The sequence below is a fragment of the Limulus polyphemus genome, unplaced genomic scaffold (assembly GCF_000517525.1).
Source record: "Limulus polyphemus unplaced genomic scaffold, Limulus_polyphemus-2.1.2 Scaffold479, whole genome shotgun sequence".
In the NCBI taxonomy this organism is placed as follows: domain Eukaryota; kingdom Metazoa; phylum Arthropoda; class Merostomata; order Xiphosura; family Limulidae; genus Limulus; species Limulus polyphemus.
In genome coordinates, this window is record NW_013666089.1 from 372,844 (window position 1) to 400,129 (window position 27,286).

General features: G+C 33.9%; 1 protein-coding gene across 1 annotated transcript in view; it reads left to right on the top strand.

Annotated features, from left to right (window-relative positions):
• Window positions 1–3,251: 3,251 nt before the first annotated feature.
• Window positions 3,252–27,286, top strand: part of LOC106458518 (zinc transporter ZIP14-like) — a 49,305-nt gene continuing 25,270 nt past the window's right edge. Inside the window, exon 1 of the mRNA XM_013918039.2 lies at window positions 3,252–3,919. Within this exon, the coding sequence (XP_013773493.1) occupies window positions 3,599–3,919 (321 nt within the window). The 5' untranslated portion in view covers window positions 3,252–3,598. The remainder of the gene's footprint in view (window positions 3,920–27,286) is intronic.

Consider the following 27,286-nt stretch of genomic DNA (forward strand, 5'->3'; position numbering starts at 1 on the left):
TATCCATTGTGAACCTATTAGTGTCGAGTATTTCTTCTAGATAATCATAGATATCAATATACTTCATAGTCTGGTATTCCCCAGGCCTACGGTTAGCAGCTTTTAGTCTTAGTTCATCGAATATGCTATTAATCATGAGAACATTTACTTTGGGATCACTACAACCTTACCACAAGTACAACTATGAATTACATAATATGATTACTAGCACATGGTTTAAAGTAATCAAATGTACCAAATAGTATTTTAGTTTCTCTGTCAGAAGTGTAGATATCATAATAACCGGTTAAGACTATAAAATAGTAATAACATACTATCATGATGGACTAAGTATTTATATTCTTTTATACAAGGCTATCCCTAATTTTGAATTATTGATCAGAGGGAAGGCAGCCAGTCAGCAACACCTACCAACCACCATACAACGTTAAGGGATTGACTGTCACTCTTATAACGCAAACACAGCTTAAAGTGTAGAGAAATATTTTGTCAACTTCAAAATTAAAAGCTTTAACATAGGGCCAACTTGTGTCCTAAGAGAATTAGAAAACCTGTATGTAAGAAGGGTGGTGAAATATAGGGAGAATGACTTCAAATTTAGCTACTTTTTAATATGTAATGAGTGAACTCACTATTTTACTTCTGTCTTTATCAACTGGGTTAGTTTCATACTTGTGTATCTTATGTAATGTGAAATTCATCTTGTAAGATCTATAAATTGGTGTTAGGTACGATTTGATGACAGACGTCAAGAGACTTGTGCAACTGGTAAGTGTGTGGTACGTTTTTGCGCCGGACAAACAAAATTAATCAGTTCCAGCATTTGATGATTAAGCTGGCAAAATGAGTATGATAAAACTTCAGCATAGCTAATGAATTCTGGTATTAAATAAAAAAAGTCTAATCGATACTAACATGAAGCAGACAAAATATAGATCTGAAATGCTTTTCTTCACCTCTGACTTGAAATTCGTAATGGACCAAGCATGATGAATATGTGAAACAGCATCTGTAGAAAAATGTTATATATTTCACGTTTTATATTATACAATTGCATAGAAATTATTTGGAACTTTAGGCTTAAGAGTTATACAATAACTACTGGTAGAAGTAATATATCATTTTTCGTGGTGTATTTATTTCTAGAAACAATTAAATGTCTATAAGGTATATGAGTAGCCTTACATTTTCTTATCAGTATTAATAAACTCTAATGAGTCTCTGAACGTTTGGTTTGATTAGTTTGCCTCTGTTATTACAAGCATTTTTGTTTTCTTCTTTAGATACTATAGTTACATTTACAGAAATAATAGGTAAATACTATGTTTGAAACTTTTAGTAGAAAATTAAAAGTGTATTAGTTAAAGCTGCTACGGGCTTATTTTTAGTACAGGATACGTGGAATATTTAAAAGTGTAAAAAAATGTGTCTTGTGATAACAGCTGGCGTTTATCTGTCATTCGTTTTACAGAAAGAAAATTGATCGCTTCAAAACTTGATTCATGAAGTACGTAAAAAACTATCACTTTTGCAAAGATGGTTGCTACAGTGACATGTCCAATACACGTACTACAATTTATGATTTACTGCATTAGCTATTTGTACAGTATGGTGTTTGTTGAGGCCTAATGTTTTTGTTATTACGTCAGTTTTCATTACAAAGAGTTAGTCGAATGGAATGGATTCTTTCTCAGTCACGTGCGTTGGATATTCAAAGGATAGTGGCTCATTGACAAAATAGGGCAATTTTCAAGCACCATGAGGCATGTTTTAATTTATGGTGGGGGGGGGGGGGTTAGTGAGACAGTGGGTTGCTTCTTGTACACATAGAAAGCCATAATAAACAAAGAGATCAGTAGGCTTTATAAACACTTAAAATCTAAAACTAAACAGTGAATTATTGCTCATTAATACTTATTAGCATGTCACAATTGTTATTATTTATTTATGTAAAGAACTAAAAATCCCCCCATTTCATTCATTTTAAAGCTGATTATTATTATTTTTTTGCTCATTTCTGTTTCTGTTTCTCATTGTTCGGTTAATTGGCATTTTATTATTAGTTTCTGATGCAATGAGTATTACATTTTGGAGTTCTTTCTGATAGGTTTATTAATACATTAGTTTTTTTTTTGGTAAAATGAGTTTTTCTTAAATTTATTGTTACCAACTCTCATTCCCAAATTTACAGAATGGGCATTAGTACTTAATTAAACTGCCTAACCTAGTCCCTAATAGTAAACCCACTAGTTACTTAAAAACAATATAATGGTATGTCTAATAGGAAAAATATGGCACATATGAAAATGTTTCGTTGAAACAAAATATAAATATACATTTGCTAGTGACAAACCTGTCCTTTATTCCAAGATGCATTACCTTCGTATTCCTACTTTCTGTTATGTTACAAGTCAAGTCAGAGACCCTGAGATCTAAGAATAGTCTTCCCTGATTTTTTATTGCTAATTAAGGACAAGATGATCAGTAAGCAACACCATCCATCCTTGCGTCTTATCTTATCGAATAGAAGAATTGGTCATAACAAATTATAACGCCCTCACGTATGAAAGTGTGGAGCTTATTCAGTGGTATATTGTGGTTCGAACCTTAGATTCAGACTTTTGGATCCGCAGCCCACTACACTAGCCATTAGGTAAAACCCAGTTCTAATAATGATACATTTATAGTCAAAGTTTAATGATTTAAGATTACATCACATTTGTTTATTAGCATATCATTCATATATATTTATGGCATCACTTTTTTCCCAAGTTCCTCTGGGCTTGGTGTGAAAATTTGCCAGATCCGGTGATTAGGAAATACTATTTACAACATGATTTTATGTTTTCCTGATTTTCTTCCTTTCTGCTTGTAATATACCACACACAACACACCAGGTTAAATGTGTAGACTGATTCTTTGGATATTAAGGCTGTTTGATTCTACATTATACATATACTAACTTCTAAAGGGTTAGTAACAGACACGAGTTCTAGATTTGGTAACAGGAGATGTCGTCAACAGGAAACACAAATTTATCTATGATTTCTTAAATGTAAAATATATAATAAGGGCATATAACTATCGGTAGCAGTCGGAGTTAACTGAACTACTGTAATGCAATGGTTTTACAGCACAGTTCGCTACAGGTTGTGACGTGTAGGTAACTTCTAAGCCATTGGTTGGTTTATTATTGCGAAATGGGCTGACGCATCTCCGTTATCGTAACGTCACCCCGACCGCGTGTAATTTTAGTGTCAGCAAATAAATGCACACCAGGAAGTATTACTGGAATCTTAGGGTTTTCCCAATGTTTATGGAAAATGCTATCCAAAGTACAATCAAAATAAAAATTATGTTTGGGAGATAAATGTTTTTCAGAGTTTTTGTTTGTCTTCTGTTCCTAGAATAAAAGTAGCCGAACCGGTTCAACACGCGTCTACAAACAATCTCGTTCCACTCGTCTATACCACACTCGGTCGTCCAGTGTAGAGAATAAACTTTTGGAGGAAGTATACGACATACCGCTCGAAGATTAAACGTTGCTGTATTCTTCGTAAAACTTCGCGTTGAGAACTCAAGAAAAAATATTGTTATAATGGGCCTCTCTGTAAAAGTATTAGTAACCAGTTTAACTGTTGTATTTATTTTGGTGGTCGTTGCAGAGTCCGAGAAAGAATTGAATCTGGAACCTTTCGCACGAGTAGCTTTTAATAAGTATGTTTCTTTGTTCTCGAGATCATCAGTGAGTCCGACCAACAAGTTCGATTTTGAGAAGGACTTCAAACTGTTTGTAGAAGAACTTAGAAGTGGGGTATTGTTGGAACAGCTAGGCAACAACAAAGGAGAAAGTAACTGTACGTCTCTTCTACGATCGACGTTTACAGATTCAGATGTTTTATGTCAAGCAGTCACACAGGTAGTTTTAGCCTAATATACTATTTTGTTTCATATTTTCAGTTCCGATATCTGTTGAGCATGCAACCGTTATCATCTTAATCGAATGTTTTTGTATGCTCAGAAGTTAGTTATTATTAGATAAATGTTTCTAGCTTGTTTGTTTTTTACACGTTTAATTATTTTACAAATTGAAAATGAATGAAATTAGCTTTAACTTCCTTTTAACTTTATACATTTCAAGAAAACTTGTTCTATAAAAACGCTTATAATACTACCCCTTTTTTCATCCTCCCCTCAAAAAAAGTTAGTATAAACGGCAAATAATCATTCACAATTAAAAAAAGCAAAACAACAACAACAACTATTCTGATAAATCGTTTTGACATTTGATGACAGATCAGTGTTGTTTTAGGTAAGTTTTGTGTTGTAGAAATTTACTAGTTGCGACAGTAATGTGCATTATATCTAAGAAAAACGTACTTTTTTCGATTTTTGTTGTGTCGATAGGCTATTCAGAGTCGTGTATACAGGAAATATAGTTTACAGTTGCTATATAAGTCAAATATGTCTGTTCCGACGCCTCTGCTCAAAATTATTAACGGGTGTTGTCACTTTACCTTCCCTGGTTTGTCCGCGTATTTAGTTTTGTTCTTGAATGGTACAAAGTGAAAGAATATATGAATTTTTGTGAGATTAGAAATTAGATGATCTATGATGAATGAATTCGTTTAATTTGATGACCAATTAAGTTTATGTAGGTTATATCATACACACCCAACATTTTATCTGTTGAGCATGCAACCGTTATCATCTTAATCGAGTATAGTCGCCATAAAAAGTATCAAGATTTGTCAGCTTTGGTCACCACATAATTAAGAAAGTTTTTAGACAACCAGATTAAGAGAACTCGTGTCTCATAAAATGCTTGGAAATACATCCATGGACATGGTCACAGAAACGATCCGAGTGTGTGTGTGTAAAAATCTCTACAAACTTATCTAATTTAACTCCAAACGTTAAAGTATTGGCACGCGCTATCACTGGGTATCAGTAATAAATATAATTGCCATGGGAAAGGGGGGGGAAGAACTCTAAAGGAAATCTGACCTTCCGTGTCGAACATGACCCTAATACCAACCAAGACAATTACGTCTCGATTTACAACAGCAGTGCCGTTCACGTACAGTTTTAGCCTAAACGTTTTATTTTATGCAACAAGATCTTGATAGCATACCAGTAAAACACTGAAATTAAATTCAGTGTTAAAAGTCCACGTTATATGTTATCTGAACTTACAATTTTACTTCTCATAAGATATCAGTATTAAGCCTATTACATTTTTAAACACTATGTTCTCTTAGGGATTTTCAAGAATTAGAAGAGTGTAAAATAATTGTATTTTAACCACATTGTATTTGCCACATCCATTGTCGACGACGCATTTCGCTCAGTCCAGAGCTCTTTTAAAACTTTTTGTTTAAAAATGTAATAAGCTTGATGCTGATATATTATGACAAGTATAATTGTAATCATTTTTCGCCAGCTTGTAAAAGACATACACATCAGAACATCTGAACTTGGCCAATACTGGTAAATTGAGGAGACGAGATGCCGCTGATGAGGTATATTGCTCAGTACCAGGTCTTTTTTTTATCCATTTAAATATATAAGTCAGTTTATATACACGACACGAACACACAGTAATTCCTTAACTCTTTCATATATCTTGAACACTGAGACAAGCTGACATCACATTCTGTTGCTACACACTTTTAAAATCTCATTCTCTACGTTTTCCCATGATAAAAAGCTATTTATCACCACTAAGAGAAAGTAACAACAACAACAAAAAAGAAGCAACATTTAATCTCTGTCTAGCGGATTATTCTTTATTTTCTGTTTGTATAAATGTGTGTATATATGGACAGATAATTGTTATTCGAGGACCAGTTGATTCGTTTTTGAAATTTTGTTTACCAATTTATATAACTCGAAATGCACTGACATTATAGATGGATTTGAGATTTTGTGTTATTACATAACACGATTCACACGCTAAGGGTTAAAGAACAAATAATTAAGTGAGCAAAATATGGCTGTAGGGACGGTCACTTTGAAAGTGGTTTGGTCGAAACGTATTCTGCTTACCATAACAGTGAGTGATTCATTCCTTTCTACCTTATCGTATTTTATTTCAATGTATTTGCATTCACGAGAGACCTTTTTAGTTGTTTTTTCTGACAAATGACTAAAATTATCATTTAATTTTCTCACAATTGAAAATTAATGGCATAATTTAAAAAAAATTGACGTGAATTATTACAATTGAAACAACGAAAATATAGAAATGTTCATCTAATAGCTTTACCAATAATGATATACGTCCCATTGCGGACTTGAAAATAGTACAGGTTTTATCGGTTTGGTTAGTTGTATTAATTGTAAGTGTCAATTAACAGCAATTTTATCACGCGTTTCCAAAACAAGTAAGTTTCAGTTTATAAATTATTTACAAATTTTATAACTTTTATTTGAAGATTCCAAATTACGATTGTGCAAATGTATGAAAAATCACAGCGAACTGATATCGCTAAACAACACTGTTTAATCAAATATTGTACTTTTATTATAAACCAAGTTTTATTCACACCTTTTTGTTTTTTTTTCTGCTGGCACGTTTTCTGTCCTGGCTAAGAATGTAATTAAGCCTAACAACAGCTTTTAAAAGGATTGAAATTTTGCCAACTTTTTCGAGCGTGGTGAAATTAACTTGTTTCTGAAAATAAATATTCAAGGACGATATTATAGTTTTATATGTTAATTAGTCGATCGTTCAGACAATAATAATAATAATAATAAAACACGTACGCTGAAGTTTAATCATTTTCGGTGATTTAGTTAAAAATCACACGTATTTAAGATTGTTTGTTTGTTTATTTGTTTTTGAATTTCGCGCAAAGCTAAACGAGGGCTATCTGCGCAGTGTAAAACTACAGGGAAGGCAGCTAGTCATCACCACCCACTGCCAACTCTTGGGATACTCTTTTACCAACGAATAGTGGGATTGACCGTTACATTATAACGCCCCCCACGGTTGAAAGGGCGAGCATGTTTGTTGGGACGGGGGATTCGAACCCGCGACCCTCAGATTGCGAGTCGAGTGCCCTAACCACCTGGCCATGCCGGGCCCGTCTTTAAGAATATCTCAGTATCAAGATTCCCAGTTTGCCCCTGAAGAAGAAAGGTCCATCTTTCGAAAGCGTTCGGGTTATAGGGTTTTTATTCATTTCTTGAACCTACAAGTTTTCTAAAATCACGAATAAGGACCAAGTTGATTGATTATTATCTGTATTACGCAATTTAATCCACAAAAACACGCAAGAAATGCAAATAAACTATATATTTAAACTTTTGTGTGCCCAAATCGTGAAAACGTCCTAAAATTACTTTTCCATGCAGTAAAGTATTATGTCAAAAGGCATACACAAGTTCACTTTACATATTTCGGACCGCTAGAGTTTCACATCCATCATCGGCTGTGACTAATTCGAATTACAGTTCAAGTTGCATGGTAATCCAGTTTCAGAACAGTATATTCTTATATGGAGTTTCTTTAGTTGGTAACAAAGTTACAGTATATTGTTATATGGAATTTCTTTAGTTGGTAACAAAGTTACAATATATTGTTGTATGGAGTTTCTTTAAGTTGGTAACAAAGTTACAGTATATTGTTGTATGGAGTTTCTTTAGTTGGTAACAAAGTTACAGTATATTGTTGTATGGAGTTTCTTTAGTTGGTAACAAAGTTACAATATATTGTTATATGGAGTTTCTTTAGTTGGTAACAAAGTTATGGTATATTGTTATATGGATTTTCTTTAGTTGGTTACAAAGTTATAGTATATTGTTATATGGAGTTTCTTTAGTTGGTTACAAAGTTACAGTATATTGTTATATGGAGTTTCTTTAGTTACAGTATATTGTTATATGGAGTTTCTTTAGTTGGTAACAAAGTTACAGTATATTGTTATATGGAGTTTCTTTAGTTACAGTATATTGTTATATAGAGTTTCTTTAGTTGGTAACAAAGTTACAGTATATTGTTGTATGGAGTTTCTTTAGCTGGTAACAAAGTTACAGTATATTGTTGTATGGAGTTTCTTTAGCTGGTAACAAAGTTACAGTATATTGTTATATGGAGTTTCTTTAGTTGATAACAAAGTTCCTGGAATAATGTTTCTGTTATTTTGTTGATAAGTGTCTTTAGTTGATAACAAAGTTCCAGGAATAATGTTTCTGTTATTTTGTTGATAAGTGTCTTTGGTTTACACAGTTGAACGTTTCACAATATCGAAGTTTGTACACGTGCATGCGTATTTTGCACTTTGTAGTATGAAATGTTAGCTTTCAGTTCGTGTCCCGTATCACCTACGTGCAGATGTTAAAAAATAAAACAACATTTGTTCATGTTTCACACTCCAATCAGATAGCAAAGTATGCCAGTTTTCAGTAATAGTGTTGAAACTTTTAACACCATGCTTGGGAAAAAGTAATATAACTTATTATTCGTCTATTTGGAGTCTTAGAAGACGAAAACAAATAAATAAAACTTAAACATTTAGTAACAAATGAGTAAATTTTGTACGACTTGGCTTCTAGTTTTCTTAAATTATTTCATTCTAATGTTTTTGACACAACACGTAACTTATTTCTTTTGCGAATATATGTTTTCCTTTTATCGTACATTTTTGACGTCATTATCACTTTTTTGTTTTTAAGCGCGAAATCCTTGACACCAAACGACTGGTGTAGAACATTACCCCTTTTTGTGAGTGTAGCCAACGTTAAGGCAACTTGTATACACCCATGTTATTCACACCATATCAAGCGATATGTAATTTTTCATGTAAAACATTCACACCATTATAAAGAGAACGCTGTTGTTTTTGTTTCTGATTTGGCGAATCTCCAAAAATATAAATGATCTTTTAGATAATTAATCCTGTTAATTGCCTTCATAATTATTGTTGTAAACGGATGTTTTTTGTTTTTTTTTGTAAATTACAAAGGGTGTATCGTTCAAAAACATCTTCATAGTAAAGTGTATGAATATGTTATACAGCGTAGAATCAGCGTATTTTGTTTACGAAATAACTCGGGTGTATTAATTCGTTCAGAGAAATTCCTTTCCAGACTGGAATGTTTAGTGAGGATTGTTAATAATGTCATATATGTGAGTTTACCTTCATCAAAATAGGTCAAAGTATCGCCCCACTTACCATCCGAGCCACGCAAACACTAGTCAGGGTTAAAATACCTTAAAATTTTTAGGCCACTGTTATACCAAGATTTTATACAATTAGATACTTGTTAACATGTAGAACCTATATATTCTTATAGAACAATGTTGGAAATTTTCACTCGTATATTCATTGATCAATGAGGGTTACACCACATTCATAACTTCGAGATAAACTTAGGCTGTACGATACTAGTGTGACGAGATAGATACTTTACACAGACCAGTGTAAATTATACTACTACACTCGTATCGTCACAGGTCAGTGAGACACTCACGTCTCCACAGACAAGTAAGAGCTACACCATATTTGTCACTTCATAGAATATTGTGGGCTACAATACTCTCGATCTTTATGGGATACACTGCAGTCGTATCTTCAGAGATCAATAAAGGTTGCTTATATTCACTGTTATAAATTATTGTGAACTAGGCTACAGTACACCCGTATCTTCATTGAGAGGTAACGTTATAGTATACAGTACATTTGTATCTTCGCAGGCAGGTGAAAAATTCACTACACCAGTATCTTCATTATGCTTCTCTTCTGTGAAGGCTAGAACACAATTGTTTCTTCACATGTTATTGCAGGCTACATTATGCTCTTATCTTCTCAGATTCATCTTAGCTACGCTAAACATAAATCTCCCTGGGTCAATGTGGACTGTGCTATGCACTACTTCTTAAAGATGAATACGGGATATACTATATTATCGGATTCGTAGCTAATAAACTGGTACATGATTTTTATGAACAAATGTTTACCAGACTTACACTGAATTATTTAAACATTAGTGTGTACAACAGTACACACGATCAGTATAGGCCACATAAAACGTGATTACTGTCAAGTCAGTATGGGCTACTCTACATACGATTAATATTAAATCAACATGGGCCACAATACTCTCAAGTTTTGTATATGGGCTGGGATTCTTCTACGGTAGGTGTCTGTGACTTGTTGGCGATAAATTCGAACGATAAACTGACAGTACACAAAATAATATATTCAAAACAAGTCAAATGTAAAGTACATAAAGTAAAGTACATAAATTCCTTACATTATAGAATATCACAGTTGTATCTAAAACTCGTAATATTTCTCTTTTCTTGTCAAAAGTCCACACGGGTTGATTCAGTTACTTTGGAATCCAATTGACTAGACGAATTATTTTTCTCTACTCTGTTTCTTACTATACAATCAATCTGCGATAAATTCACTTACGTTACATCGTTGGTTACCACTGTTGTATCCAGAACTTTAAATAATTGTCTCCTTTTCGTCAAAGTCCACACAGGCGGGTTCAATTACTGTTGAACTCCTTTTGACAAGACAAATTATTCTCCTTATCTTTGTTAAATTGTGAAATTCACTTTAAAATGTCGTCCATTATGGCTAAACTAACAATTACGCAGTCTAACTTCATTTTCATTAACTTAACTTTTTTTGACTTAAGTTGCACTCACTTGATTACCTAAATATACATTGTCCAACTGAGGCCTAGAACTTTCTACAAACTACGAGACGCTATGATGTAACAATACTATACAGAAGGTTCGAAGTACTGTGTCATATTACAACAATTGAACTACACACACAACATATCTAGGTGGTTAGGGCGCTTGACTCACAATCTGAGGGTCGCGGGTTCGAATCCCCCGTCCCGCCAAACATGCTCTCCCTTTCAGCCGTGGGGGCGTTATAATGTGACGGTCAATCCCACTATTCGTTGGTAAAAGACTATCCCAAGAGTTGGCGGTGGGTGGTGATGACTAGCTGCCTTCCCTCTAGTCTTACACTGCTAAATTAGGGACGGCTAGCGCAGATAGCCTTCGTGTAGCTTTGCGCGAAATTCAAAACAAACAGAACATACGACTCTTACCGAGTTACGTAACGAAAGTTGTTATAACTATAGTTTTTAAAATAATTACCTTCAACACTCCTGCCATGAGAACTAAATAATCCCTAAATATTATATCACCAAATGAACCAAATAGTAACTTTTACCCCCAAACAGTCTTGTATATCCAATAAATACACACGATTACTGTCAAACAAATATTGGATACACTAGATACGATTACTGTCAAGCCAATAATAGACCACAATAAGCACGGTTGCTGTCAAGTCAGTAGGAGTTACACTACACATAATTATTTTCAAGTAAATATGGGCTACTCTATAAACGATTACTGTTCAATCCAGTATGGGTTACACAACACACGATTACATTCGAGTGGATTTGGGCTACTCTACACACAATTACTATCAACTCAATACGGGTTACTCTACACAAGATTACTGTCAAATCAATACGGGTTACACTACACATGATTACTGTCAAGTCAATACTGGTTACTCTACACACGATTACTTTCATGCCAGTATGGACCACAATACACACGATTACTTTCAAGTCAGTATAGACCATAATACACACGATTACTTCCACGTCAATATGGACCACAATACACACGATTACTTTCAAGTCAGTATGGACCACAATATACACGACTACTTCCACATCAATATGGACCACAATACACACGATTACTTTCAAGTCAGTATGGACCACAATAAACACAATTACTTCCACGTCAATATGGACCACAATACACACGATTACTTCCACGTCAATATGGACCACAATACACACGATTACTTCCACGTCAATATGGACCACAATACACACTATTACTTTCAAGTCAGTATGGACCACAATAAACACGACTACTTCCACAACAATATGGACCACAATAAACACGATTACTTCCACGTCAATATGAACCACAATACACACGATTACTTCCACGTCAATATGAACCACAATACACACGATTACTTTCAAGTCAATATGGACAATATACACACGCTTATTTTAATGCCAGTATGTACCACAATACACACGATTACTTCTCACGTCAATATGGACCACAATACACACGCTTATTTTAATGCCAGTATGTACCACAATACACACGATTACTTTCATGTCAGTATGGATCACAATAAACACGATTACTTTTATGTCAGTATGGACCACAATACACACGATTACTTTCATGTCAGTATGGACCACAATACACACGATTACTTTCATGTCAGTATGGACCACAATACACACGATCACTTTCATGTCAGTATGGACCACAATACACACGATCACTTTCATGTCAGTATGGACCACAATACACACGATCACTTTCATGTCAGTATGGACCACAATACACTCGATTATTATCACATAAGTTTGTTCTACACTACACTCGATTACTCTCAGGTCACTGAAGTTTACTACAAACAACTGCTATCAGTTCAGTTTGTGCTACAATACACGCAGTTACTGAAAAAGTTGGCGTGTTCGCACTAATCTTCACAAATGCATTTCGGTTACGCCAAAGGTTCCCGTTCTTCTCCATTCCACAACCAATCTGATTAGCGAACTCTATTTATAGTCATAGCCTTCTTGAATAACAAAACGTACAACAGATATTTTAAGTATGAATTCAGGGCCGTAACTACTACTATGTCAGTTGAGGTGTTTAAACCTGTTATTCTCGGTATATACCAAAGTTAATGTTATTCTAATTTTACCTCACAGTAGCTCTCAGACCTCAGGCGATTTTATTCTTTAATTAATGCTATAAACGAGGAATTCGTCTTATTTGTGGGGCGTGGTTTAGCCCTGTAGTAAATCTCCGTATTTCCTAGCTGACGAGCCTAATCCCAATCCGTGCGATACCACAAATTATTTCTCGCACATTAAGCTCTAACTGCAAGATAGGAGTGTTAATCTAGTGTTGCTCCCTTACCGTTGGTCAGTACTTCAAAATTAGGGACGGCACCAGATAACCTTAGTAGCTTTGCCATTAAATACAAAACTTATTTTTTCACAATATTGCATTTGCTCAGCTTTTATCAGATTAAAATTAACATCCCGTAAACCTGGCCTATGTAGGTTTTGTAACTAATGTTTTGTTAGAGTGCGTGGGTCCAGAGAAGAAAAATGGTGAAGACCATTCACCATATTCACGTAGAATGGAAGATTCTAAGAATTCAACTGAAAATATTCCATAATATCTTGCCGAATCTTGAATATCAATTGTATCATGTGTGTTTTACCCTTTGGAAATCGACGGGAAAACAAATACATAATTTTGTGATAACTGGAGTCGTTGACACAATAAGGAACAGATCAGTGAAGCGATTATCATTGTTGAAGTCAAGCAAGAACGCAAGAGGTTTCCTGTGCATGCCCACCAACGCTCGTTTCGGGTTACCAGCAGCGTGGATAGAGTTTATTCTGTGGGAATCGTGATCAATCTGGGGAAGGAGGAGATACTGTTATAATATATTTCATTAAAGTCTAGTAGTGCTCTTACATTTTGGATCTTTATTTTGATTGTTCAAAAATATTTGGGATCATTAGTTTATAAATAATGTTATAAAATGAAACTGTATTTATGTTTTACTGTTTCTTGTTCTACGAACCATCCTCATTTTTGTTGTGACCTACAGTTAGAGAACCACTGAGTGATGCTATTCATTACAATTCAGTGTAGGTTACACGAAACAATGTTATTCATATAATTATGTGGCTTATACGCGACACACTACACATCACAAGACAGTGTGGACTACATGAAAATATCTCCTTTATCGAATTATTTGGCCTACACTACATACGATCCTTCAAAAGATGGCCCAGCATGGCCAGGTAGTTAGGGTACTCGACTCGCAATCTGAGGATCGCGGGTTCGAATCCCCGTCCCACCAAACATGCTCGCCCTTTCAGCCTTGGGGGGCGTTATAATGTGATGGTCAATCCCAATATTCGTTGGTAAAAGAGTAGCCCTAGATTTGGCGGTGGGTGGTGATGACTAGCTGCCTTCCCTCTAGTCTTACACTGCTAAATTTGGAACGGCTAGCGCAGATAGCTCTTGTGTAGCTTTGCGCGAAATTCAAAACAAACAAACAATCCTTCAAAAGTGAATATAGACTACGTGAAAACCTGTTTTTAACAGAATTACGTGACACGCTGCACACCATCCTTCACAAGTCAGTGTAGACTACGTGAAAACCCGTTCTTCCTAGGCTACACATGATCCTCCAGACAGGGTAAACTGCCTGAAAATCTGCTCTTCATAGAATTATATTACTTGAGCTACACATGATCTTTCACAAGTCAGTGTTGATTATGCTCAATTTAATTTCTTTGAGTCTAATCTAGCTTCACATAATTTCTTTCAAATCAAACTTGGTTATACTACACGAGTTCAGTAAATCAATGTAGACTGCGATTCTGAAATTTGGGCAACGCTATATCACACCCAAAATGAACACAATAGCAATGGAAGCCATAATTTTATTGTGTATACCTTATGCTCGTATGTATGTGTTTATTCAAAGATCTATTTGTCTAAATACCCTCTAGATAAGTTTTGCCAAAATTCTCTATATAAAAATAATGTTGTGTAATAGCAATCAGTTTTCTTGAGTTCTAGCATAAACCTCTGTTGCTGTTTTTGGGGGAAGTGAATGTTTTTAACATTGGCTGATACGTTACGTCACGTACAATTTCGGAAGACTGGCTTTTGTTACTATATGGTATAAACACAGTACTCGTAGTGACCAATACGTCCACTTATATATAAGTAAAGCAGTTGGTTGGTGTTGATGTAGGCGATGAATGCTAGTTAATATTTGAAGTCAGAAGCACGCGTGACCTCTGGTGCTTTTAATATAGTCAGTATTTTCAGAAAATAATTATCAGTAAAAGGAGTAGGGATTTCTATAATTTAAGCTGAATAAATAAACAAATACTTTATGCAGAATCAATAATTACGAGAGACGAGTTGATCACCTCGAGTGATAGTTTGAACTTCTCAGGTAAAACCGATTTCTGACAAGTATCTGATAGGTAATCCTACTAATAACAGGAGATTTGATCAAGAAATAAAGGGAGCGCTCTATAGTTGGTAGCTTGACTTAGTTTTAAGTTGCGTGAGAAATATACAGATTGGGCACGACTGCTGGTTAGTGAAAACAATCTTTATTTAGACAGACAACAAGAAAGAAAGAAAGCTTTGAGTACCTGTGTAGACAGGCGGATGATCGCATCTACTGGATCACTGAGTAGTTCGCCAGGTTTCCATCCTTCAAGAACCTCTGCTGAACTAGTCATAATGATAACTAAGTAGATATGAACCAAAGAGAGCACAACTAAATTTAATAGGTAATTTATTTTTCTTTTGTCCAGCCGACAGCGTCACCTCGTGGCTATTGTTCTCTTGCATCGTTGTTCAGCTGTTAAATTTATAAAATATGTATACAGTTAACGGCGACAAAAATATCGAAATTACTGAATAGGTTAAACAATCGCTAATTCTGCGCATGCGTCTTTGTTGTAAGCTGTGCTATCTGAAGAAGAACGCCAGCTCGAAACGTCATCAGCTGTTAAATTTATTAAATATCATAACTGGCCAGGAAAGGGTATTATCATTTTAACCCGGATTCTGTATGTTACTACAATATCCTCTCAGGCAGAACAAACATCACCTACTATAGCGAAGAAATTAGAACAAGATGATCTTAAAGATTTCTGGACCACCTGCTACCGTCATTATAAAACAGAACCTAAATCATCGAAATATTCAAAACATCTATATATCATCAAATCAGGTAAAACGCATATGATACGCCTGCATATTGCAATAGTAAACTTAGTGAGATAGAAATATCTTTTCTGGCTTTCTGTCCTTTAACCAACAACGTGATAAGAAAGTATTAAAGTTATTCCTTAAAAGTAAATGGTTAAGGTTAACAATCTGAACAAATCAAGGAAAACAGACAAAGACTACCTTGACTGGAAATGTGGTTTATTTCATTTTTCGTTATGTTCAGTGAACAACATTCATCTAAATGAATGGTTGCCAGAACACAAAGATAATTTGTTTTTTCTGAAATATGGCTATCAAAATTTAGTCACTTATAATTTTACGTTTTGAACATAACTCTTTTAAATAAACTACTGAATGCTTTAGTTTTGCACCTTTGAATTTGGAGTCTGTTATTTGACCAAAGACAAACAAAGGGGATAATTATCAAGTTTTGACAAACCACTAAACAAAAATATTATTAACTCTTTTTGTTAACGAAAATGGGTGTAGTAGTTAATACATGAATAATTTTATAAAGATAGAGATCTACTCTAACAATAAGTATTAAAACATATTTACCATGACATATAGAGCTAAGCATAAGCATGGCACAGTCATTAGTAATCTAAGATCTGAGGTCTTTTTTTTTTGCTCTGAAGCAAATTCTTTGAAGTAAACACATGAGGAATCACTATCCAAATTGAACCTTGATTGGTTGATGAACAGGATTTTTAACTATGTGTCATTGTCCCAATTGAAGCATTTCTGACACCATCTTCTCTTCTGGAACACAAGTTTGGGTCTTTGATAATAGTAGCCAATCACGTAAAGTCGATTCCTTATTGTTTGAGTAGATATTCGAACATTAAAGACTAAATACAGCTGTATGGCAATAGCTTGTGATGTTACCCTCCCATTTCTCCTGGACAATAGGGATATGTAGCAATCCTGGGTCATTGTTGTGACTGAAGAGTGACCAGACCTAGGTCTCACAGAAGCAGTCCATGTTAGGTGATACTTCAAGCCAGGACCAACTTGTCTCTGACTCTGTCCTGCTTCAAGTCTTCCATTTCATCTCCACATGAAACTGTCCTCTAAATGTGATCTACTACCCGTGTTTATTGCAAAAACACTAAAGAATCTTCCTCTTCACGATCATGCCACCAAGTAAAATATTACTTGCACTATTTTGTTTTTGTTTCTGGACAAATATTGTGAGCACTGAACATTTCTAGAAACTCCACTTGGGCTTAGAATCAAAAATAGACAAAGTTGGTGAATGAAATTTTGCAGACCTTTTCTAGAGGTGCATATTGTTCAGAGTAAATATGTCTTGGATGGTACGTAGAATTTCACATTATTGTAAAAAAAACACACAAAGGTCTCACAATGTATTCTTTTTTTTAATATAACGGTTTAAATTATTCAGGACAATAGTATAACAAACTTTTCTCATGGTCACTCAAAAACAAATTAAGCATGTTACAACCCTTGACCTCATAGAAACCCCATCTATTTGTTCATGATGACAGGTAGTAAAAACTGACTGTTTTGAGACAATTCCAAGAATTCAATAAAAACTGGTATCTTTATACCCCTAATGACATCATAATTTTGGGAAATTAAATTATACTCAGCTGTATTTCATAACTAAAATGTATATAATGACTCGGTATCCAAGCTAGCAATAGAAAATGGCTAATCGAAAACTCACTTCCAGACATCTTTGGAAAACTCAAAATTGTTCTTTACAATGTACCTATTTTTTAAAGATAATTAAAAAACCAACTTATGAATTTATTAGTAAAAGTACCAACAATAGATAACATCGGTCTTGTAAGCAAGGGTCATTGTAGCCCATTGGTAGTTGGTCCTGAAACAGGAATATTTTTGGACTCGTCACCCACCCCCTAACGAAAACTAATTGTAATATTTCCACAAACTAAGAAAACTACAACACAACATATACTAATATAGTTGTTAAAAAGTAATTTTCTCTCGCACACAAACACCATTCTCAAAGCATGCACACTGTGTGTGTGACGTACTCGGCGTTAATCAATCCACGTGCACTGAGAAGTGTCTTGCTGCTATCTACCAGGAAATATGATTTTACCGAGAATCATGTTTGATTTATAGGTTAAATAGTTTTTTCTAGAGCCATTGTACGGAGTAGTATCATTCTGCAGAACTTGTTCGGACTGTTTTCTTTTCTTTTCTGTTACTTGTGAGTGTGTATTTTCGTTGTTCTGCGTGTTATTTTACGTACATACAGTGCCTTATTAACGCAAGTGCAAATTGAACTGGAGCCCAGGGGAACCAAAGCTAAGAGGGGTCTCTCAACGCTACCTCAGTTGTGTAATATTTAAATAAATACTTATATTTAGTTAATCTTCTGTTATTTATGTGCAATTTATGTTATGCAATAAACTATATCCTATTAAAAGGCCAAACCTTTTTAATAGACGAACTTAGTAAAAGTAGTAAAACATGTTTTTATGATAAAATATTTGAACATGTTTTTGTAAAATATTAAAAAATTCAAGGATAAAAAAATACATTTTATTTTGGTATTTGTGGTATTAAAATTAAGGCAAGCTATTTTTGTACGTCGAACACCAAAGTTTTAAATTCAAATCAACCTAATGTCATTCTTCATTAAAAAATAAAAGTTCTAAATGTATTGTCTATTTACTCATTTTAATTCGATTTTTTTTTTCATATGTCACTTCTACGAAAATTGTCTGCCTATTTTTAAGCAAAATTTAAAAATATTCAGAATCAACTCAACAACTAAACATTACAGTGCTTTTAAACTTATCTAATTATTCCCCCTTTGCTGTTTTTAGTGTGTATTTTAAGATATTAAAGATTATTTTTCCTGCACCCCCTTATGTATTAAAAATATTCAACACGTTGACAGATATTTTATTAAATTATGGAAAGTTCTGCTAAAAAATATGTAATTAAAAAATTAATTTTTATTTTAAACATATCGTAGAAGGCGTTAATTACGGTTTTAATAAAATTTATTAAATAATGGCGGAAAGCAAGAAACGACACAAAATTGATGCTGCGAAGCGTAAAAATGTCGAATATACAAAGTGAATACACGAGGAACAAACTAGACAGATGCCTAATTTATGGAACCTTGGATTTTCATGTTTAACCACTTCTGGTAAATCAACATTAAGAGACGAAATTTATCCTTATTTGCCTACACCAAGAGATGATAATGTTGATGCTCCTTGTGTATCTTTAGAATGAACAGGTAGTGAACATCAAACTATCAATGTAAATGTTATTAATGATGCAAGCAAATCCACTGATGCTGGAGAATGGAAAGATATAACACAATTAATGCGTCAATACTGGATTCAGACCATTGTAAAAACATGTTTTTGATTTTAATAAATGTGAAAGGCAATATTTTGACAATAATAGAAAATTGAGCAGGAATTACCTGTATAGAAAGCATGTATGTAAAGGAGAATTGAAACGAGGAGGGCTCCTGTATTGACCATCGAAAGGTTCGATATTCAGCTTTGCACGTTAATTATTCGGGAGTACAAAACATCAGTTTTCTCATGAAGGATTCAATGACTGGAAACATGGAAATGCCCCCCCCCCCCAAGTGGCACAGCGGTATGTCTGTAGACTTACAACGTTAGAAACTGGGTTTCGATACTCGTTGTGAAAAGAGCACAGATAACCCATTGTGCAGCTTTGTGCTTATCTTCAAACAAACAAAGAAAGGAGCATGTAAGTAGTTTGGGTCACCGAGAATCGATATTTGTCTGGACATCAAGGCGTTTACTGAAAAGACGAATAGAAACAGATATGGATACAAAATTTCGAAAAGAAAAGGAATATTGGTACAATGTTTTAAAGCGCATTGTGTTAACGGTCAAATTTCTAGCAACTAGAAGATTAGCTTTTTGTAGAGGGAGTGAGAGACACAACTCACATGATAATGGCAATTACCTGGGTATTTTAGAATTGGTTATTGAATCTGACCCCTTTTCTTAGGAACCATCTTTCCCAATATAGAAATCAAAGAAAAAATTCATATGTATTGCCTACATTTCGTGAGGAAGTGACAAAAATATTGGAAGATGAACTGTTATCAACGACTGTCAAGGAAGCTAAGTATTTTTCATTGAAAATGAATTATACTCCAGGTTTATGCCATATTGATCAACAGATAAACAAATTGATGCCTAAGCATATGTAAATAATCTTTTTGGATTCCTGATGGATTTAGATGATATATCAATGGAAGACAATGAGAAGGCCTGTAATAGGCTGCAAAAAGCATTCACTAAAATTTAGAAGCATTACTTTATGAAAAGTTCAAACATTTTTACCATCTTGTTGAACAAAAGAAGATAAATAAAGACTATTCAAAATTTATACACAATTCTTTTAAAACATTACCTAATCCCAACTTTTCCAATGTGGAAATTGTAATGAGAATTTATTGGACCCTCATGATAACAAAGATCCTTATCAAAACTAAAGCTTATTAAGAATGTAAAGCGAACAAGTATGCTGCAAGAAAGATTGAATCATTTGTCGCTGATGTCTATTGAACATGAACTGTTGCAAACAATTGAATTTTCAGATGTTCTTGAATTCTTTTCTCTGATGTAAGAGAAGAGTAAACATTTGATTTGTTGTGTTTGGCTAGGTTTGATTTCTGTACAAGTATTCAATCGCACCTAGTTTTCTTCAAGTACCACTTTTCCTATGCCATCTAAATCCTCCCGAACCTCCTGTTGGTGCGGAGGCAGTTTAACCCATGTGTAGCTCTCATCAAAGTGAACCAAATCATCTTCTCAAAATGGCTTCCTTAGTTAAAAAACTACTAAACAGACAAATACAAAGGTTTACAACTAAACACTTTAAAATGTCATAGTTTATAGACCATCATGTGAGTCGCTATTTATCATTTACAAAGTTTGGCATTAGAAAGACATTACCAACAATCTATATACAAATTAAGTATGTTAAAGTAAAGGCAAAAATAAATTTTAAAAAGCATACTATTGATTTTTAAAATTAATTCTATTTTTTATCGTATACGGGCGCATTTTGTATTGTGTATTCAACATTATAGTTTATTTTACATTTCTCACGTTTATTTGAGGGGACATTCAGTTGTCAGTTCGCTGCTTCGCTCTGGAACGTTTTGCATTTTACACCTTATTTATCAACTACTGTATTATTGACGTATACGTTATCCTTGGAGTTAACGTATTACGTGTTGTGACAATACATTGAAAGGGCATTGTTTTCTTGACGCATCCATATGCAACACGTTCTTGATATGCTACTGTCGACCACGGAACTGTATTTTTTGTCGGACATTATTAAGATAAATACACATTTTCATTACAGATGCTTAAAAGGAATTCTGGAGCTAAAACACACTTACAACATTTTAGTTATCAATACAAATAATAAGTTATCATTATGGTTCGAGCAGCTAGTGTATGTTTAATCAAAAATGTAATGATACTGTGATATAGCCACATATGCGTTTTCTACCCCTTAGTTAGTAGATAAATTTTTCAAAGTTTTATTTTGAATTAGAACATTGGTCCAGGAAAATACTACATTACTTTATTTTTGGTTATTAAGGAGAGTCATCAAGGACATGACATATGTTGTCTATTAGAGAAGATACGTTATATTTATAGAGTCATCTGTTCTGACGGCAGGGTATGTGATAGTTCAAGGGTAAGACGCCTTTTGTTGACTAGAGAGTGGTCTTCAGTTACTTGCGCCTAGAGAGAGAGAGAGAGAGAATTTTGTATATATTGTTTCCTTTGTTTGAGGTAGTCTCTTGTTTAAACTTGACTTTGTTTTCATTAAGACTGTGATTGTATACAGTTTGGCATGCAGGTAGTGCTCTATTAAATAGTATCCTACGAATCCTCCTGTTATTTTGCGGATCCTGCAGGCTACTCTGAGGGAAATATGAGGGTACCAAACTACTTTTAAGAGCCATTGTTTTAATTAGTTGCGCGGAAAATCTTAGATAAACTTTGGGACTAACTCCACAATACGTTGATTGATTGTAAGATTTATCTTTTACTTGAAGAAGAGGTCAGTCATGGTCTTCAAAGCATGTGATCAATAACTACAAAATTTATTTTGTAACACATTGTTGCTTAACTCTCATTGTTTTATTATTCATTTATTTCCATTATTAGTTTACTTCTTATGTTGTTTAAACGTTCTTTAAAATAACACTACACAAGGAGAAAAAGGTATTTTTACAGCCAAAGTCGATTCCAGTTATTATATTAATAGGAACAAATTTTCGTCTTAATTATTTTTTATGCAAGTCTTCCCAGACATATGATTTTCCAAGAATGTTGTTTGGCTTCTAGGTTAAGCAGATTTTCCTAGAACTGTTGTACGCAACAGTAACATGGAGAAGAACCCGTTTTATGATTTTTTTCTTGTCTTTTATCTGTGAGTTTGTATTTTGGTTGGTTGAATCTGTGTGTTGTTTTAGGTAAACGTGTTTCATATCCTTACAGTTCTTCCTCAAGGCCACTTCTATATTATTTTTACCTAGAAGCTCCTTTTGGCAGCAACATACCTGTTATTTTATACTATAAACTTGTCAAAATCTAGAACTATTGTTACCAAGATGATGACTAAGCGTTTTCTCCTACGTATCCATTTTTGAAATGACAGATTATTCTGTATTGTGAAAGCAGACATAAAAGATTCTGAAACCTGGACCATAAATAAGGCAGATTAATATAGTTTCTTTTTGAAAGACCACATACTCGAACTTCTAATGCACCTGTGGCAGATTTGATGCTAATATTACCCTTTTTTATAGTATTTTCTCAAAAACAAACAAAAGATATGTATTTTCTGAATTGATGTTTGGTATTATGACTTTGCTAGTGGCAAATTGTAACCATTATCTTAAGGACTTTACTATTATTTAGTGTCTACATTGTTTTTGTATTCTTTGTTTGTTAAGTGTCAGTGACCAGCGTTATATTTGATTTCTGTTTAAGTATTCAATAGCGCTTAATATTTCTTCAAGGATCACCTTTTCTGACCTCCTGTTGCTATGGTTTTTACTTCGTGTATCTCCTCATCCAAAAGAAATACATTATTTTCTTAAAATGCCTTCCGCAGTTAAAAAACAACCAAAAACAAAACGATAACGACAAATATCTTCATAATATCTTAGTTTATAGACCGTTATGTGGGTTGTAATTTATCGCTTACAAAGTTTGGTATCAGCAAGACAACACCAACAAGTTACATGCATATCAAGATACACGGTAGTGTGTCGTGCGGTCAAAACAACGTGCAGGTCACTGTGTGTTATTAACAGGAGTGATAGTTTAGCGATTTTCAACTTTCTGTAGCTCAAACTGTAGTTATTCAAACTACCATATATTTTCAGTGGATATGCTCTACTGGACCCTTATTTCGCATATCAACTTTCAAGGGAATCCATTAAGAAATACACGAGATATAAAATCTCCAATTCTGATTGAATTTTATTCCTCTCTCTTTTTTTTTTCACTTCTCACCGAAAGTACAGAAATTTTATTTGATAGAAAAACATACTTAATTTTGATGGAATTTTGTTCACATTTTGTACACTGATAGATCTTTACAATCTACAACTATGTGTTAAATTTGGTTTAAGTATAAGCCACGTGCAAAGTTGTTCAACAAAAACTGCTCACATTTGACCAAAAGTTTTGCACACGCTTATTCAAAACGTCACGTGAGCTATCGATCTGAAAATTTTACTACAGCTTCACGTAAGAGTAAAAGTGGACCCTTTTTACTTCTTTGTCATTCGGATTAAAGAAGGCTGATTTAGAGCAGCAAAACTATAGGGAAAAGGACGTGCAGATACAAAGTATTGGCTAGGCCAAGCAAACTAGAGTAGCAGTTTCTAGCTCGAGTTTTCAAAAGAACCATTCTGGTGAACGGTTATTATTCATTGCCAACTTTTATGTATATATTTTCTAAATTCTATGAAATTCTCCTATTTAAAAAGTATTTAGCGTCACGTGATATTAGCTTCAGCAATTAGCGTAAATAATGGTGCTTGATACGGCTGTATTGAGTACATGCAAGTGATGACAAGAAACTGTAAATCTAGATTCTATGGCTTTATTATACAGCAAGTTATTAACACTGTTTTACAGAGGAAAACTACCACCACATATTTTAAAGAATCCCATTGGTTTGGTGAAGTAAAGGTCTGTTCAATAATAGGGTTGCGATCTTAAAGCTAATGTTGGTTACTATCGTGTGCCACATTCTCAGCTGTTGTAGTTTGATGGTGTGTATTTCCTGCAAAATTCTTATTAATGTTATAGTGTAGCTACCAGTTTGGTCGCCTTTTTTGTCAGATATGTGGTTGATATATTTGCTGTATTTATTCCTGAACAATTTGTAATACCTTTAAATCCATTACATTTTGATATTAAATTTATTTAAACGAATGAGAAGAGTTAATGCTTTTAAACCAAACGTTTTTAGGAAGGAAACATAGACAGATCTATATTAGAATTGGACTTTGGCTCATCATAAGACTCAATGAATAGTGATTATAAATGCTGTACTGAACGTATTTAAAGGTATTTGTAGTTAAAAAGAAAATGAAATAAATCATCTGGAAACTGTATTAATGAAAAGGAATGGCTATTCTATTAGTGTTGTTAAAATGTTTAACTAATGAAAAAACATTTCGGGGATAAAAATGCATACAGTTAGTTTACTGTACCTAGCCCGACATGGCCAGGTGGTTAGGGACGCTCAATCTGAGGGTCGCGGGTTCGAATCCCCGTCCCACCAAACATGCTCGCCCTGTCAGCCGTGGGGGCGTTATAATATTACGATCAATCCCACTTTGCGTTGGTAAAAGAATTGCTCAAGAGTTGGTGGTGGGTGGTGATGACTAGCTGCCTTCACTCTAGCCTTTCACTGCTAAATTAGGGACGGCTAGCGCAGATAGCCCTCGTGTAGCTTTGAGCGAAATTCAAAACAAAAACAAACATATCTACCTAGTTTATCAGTCACAATTTAAAGACGTGTAAACTTTCAGTTGTGGGTGGATTCATCTTTATACAAGGTTGGATACAATTATAAAAAACAAACAACAGAATTAAACAGATTGTAATCGAGAAAAAGTTAGTTTATAGTGTAGAATGTAATAGTCTTTATATAGGGGAGAACGGTCGGAATTGTAAGTACGAGAATAGCCGTCTTACGTGATGACTACCGACAATTTAAAGATAAATACTATGACAGTGAAAGTAAAGTTATTAACTTTTTCCCGAAAACAGAAAATAGAACCGATTATAATAAAATACACGTACAATAACTAAAATGTAAGTAGTAGGTTTATATTTACGCTAAGGTCAAGGTTATGCGCATGACGTCACCGTTGGGTGCAAAGTACATGATGGTGCCATATTGGCGATGGTGAAACGTAATTTTACTGTATTGTGTTTTTATATCCCATTTAGCTGGTTTATAATTTTTAAAGTATATTTGATATCTCTATTATTAGAAGTATAGAAAAGGCTTAATTTTTACGCGTTTTATCAGAAATGTCTTTAATTATGGAATACACGCCACATGATATGACTTTCAGGTATGTAATGTATTTGTTTCTTACATGTATAAAACTATCCTTAGAATTCTCAAACAAAACTCTTTATTAAAATCCAACTAGGAATCTGAAACAAAACTTTTTATTAAAACTATCTTTAGAAACCTTAAACGAAACTTGTTTGCTAAAGCTAATTGTAGAATTCATTAATATAATATGTTAAATAGACTCTCCAGATAAAATCTAATGAAATGTGATTACACCAGTCTAAAATGTTTTAAACAAATTTAATTGATTAAGTTGTAACCTCAGATACTCGTAACCAAATTTCTTGACTGTTTTAACTTTGAATCAAGGCCGTGAGTAGGAACACGTTAAACACAAACATACTATATATATAAACCGTATCGACACACGTATACATTTCACGTACATAGATATGTACAGCATTACACGTCAAAATGACCGAGTCAGTTTGCAAGGCTATTTAGTGGACTATAGGCTTGCCTCTTATTATACACACTCCTACTTCAGAGTTTGTTGTTAGCTGAAATAATTGAATGTGTTTACCTTAGAAGTGTTGAACACCATTTTAAATAAAAGTTTCTTCTAAAGTCTTGAACGCAATTGTTTGAACCGACAAACCTTAATCTTAAATTTACTTATACTTCATAGGCAGAAACGAAATACTATGAACTGCACGTGCAAGAAGCAGTCTGCTAATATTCTGAAGTGAACTCGCTTTTCAAAAAACGAACATGAAATTGAGGTTATTGCCCGCTGATATTCTTAACCACATAGATCTCAAGATTCTAAGGGATTTAGTACTTTTATCAAACTTATTTAACACCAGGGAAAATTTAAGAAAGGAATATTCACGGTATAAATTACTGAAGCAATATAGATAAACGGCCCATTTCTAGTTTGTTGTAAATCACAAAGCTACACAATGAGCTATGTGTGCTCTGCCCACTGCAGGTATCGAAACCCGATTTTTAGCGTTAGAAGCCCATTGACCAACCATGGGGCACCTCTTTTAGAAACAAGTTTAGTGGACTTTGTATGTGTTACTTCTAAACATTTATATACAGGTAAACTATCTATTATATTGTTTTAAATATATATTGATAACAGAGGTGCAAAAACTCTGAATTCCGAAAGTTTCAAAGACCTCTTTATCAGACATAAAGAAAAGGTTTAAGTTTTATCATCGTTTTCCTGCAATACATGACGTACTAAAAGAATTTGAAGAAGAACAGACTTGTTGAAGCGACAAATGCTTCGTGTTGTAATTTTAGAAAATAAAATAAATAATGATATATGTGGGCTCATTTATATTCTGTTGTAATAAGCGACGTTGTTCAGAATTTAATTACTAAATTCGCAGTGTGAAGTTATGTCAACAGTGGAATCATATCAAATACTTTCAACTGTGCATTACCGAAATATCATGGGATTATAATGATATGGCAGTCACGTTCCGGCATCAGCTATTTGACGAAGCAAAACTAAAAACATGCAGAACAAAACCGTAAATAGTTAAATTGAGACGCACATACTAAAAACGTCTATTCATCAAGAGTTCGATTTCAATAACTTTACGTTGTCTTCTAAGCCTCGTAGGTTAATTTGCTGACCTCACTTTTACGCAATTGTTACAGTAAACGTTCACGCATTTACCGTTTTATTTGTTTAACATAAACTAATTTACTTTAGTTTATTGTTTTACATACACCTTTTTATATTTTGGTTTATTTGTTTAACGTATACTGTTTTATCTTGGTTTATTTGTTTAACGTATACTGTTTTAT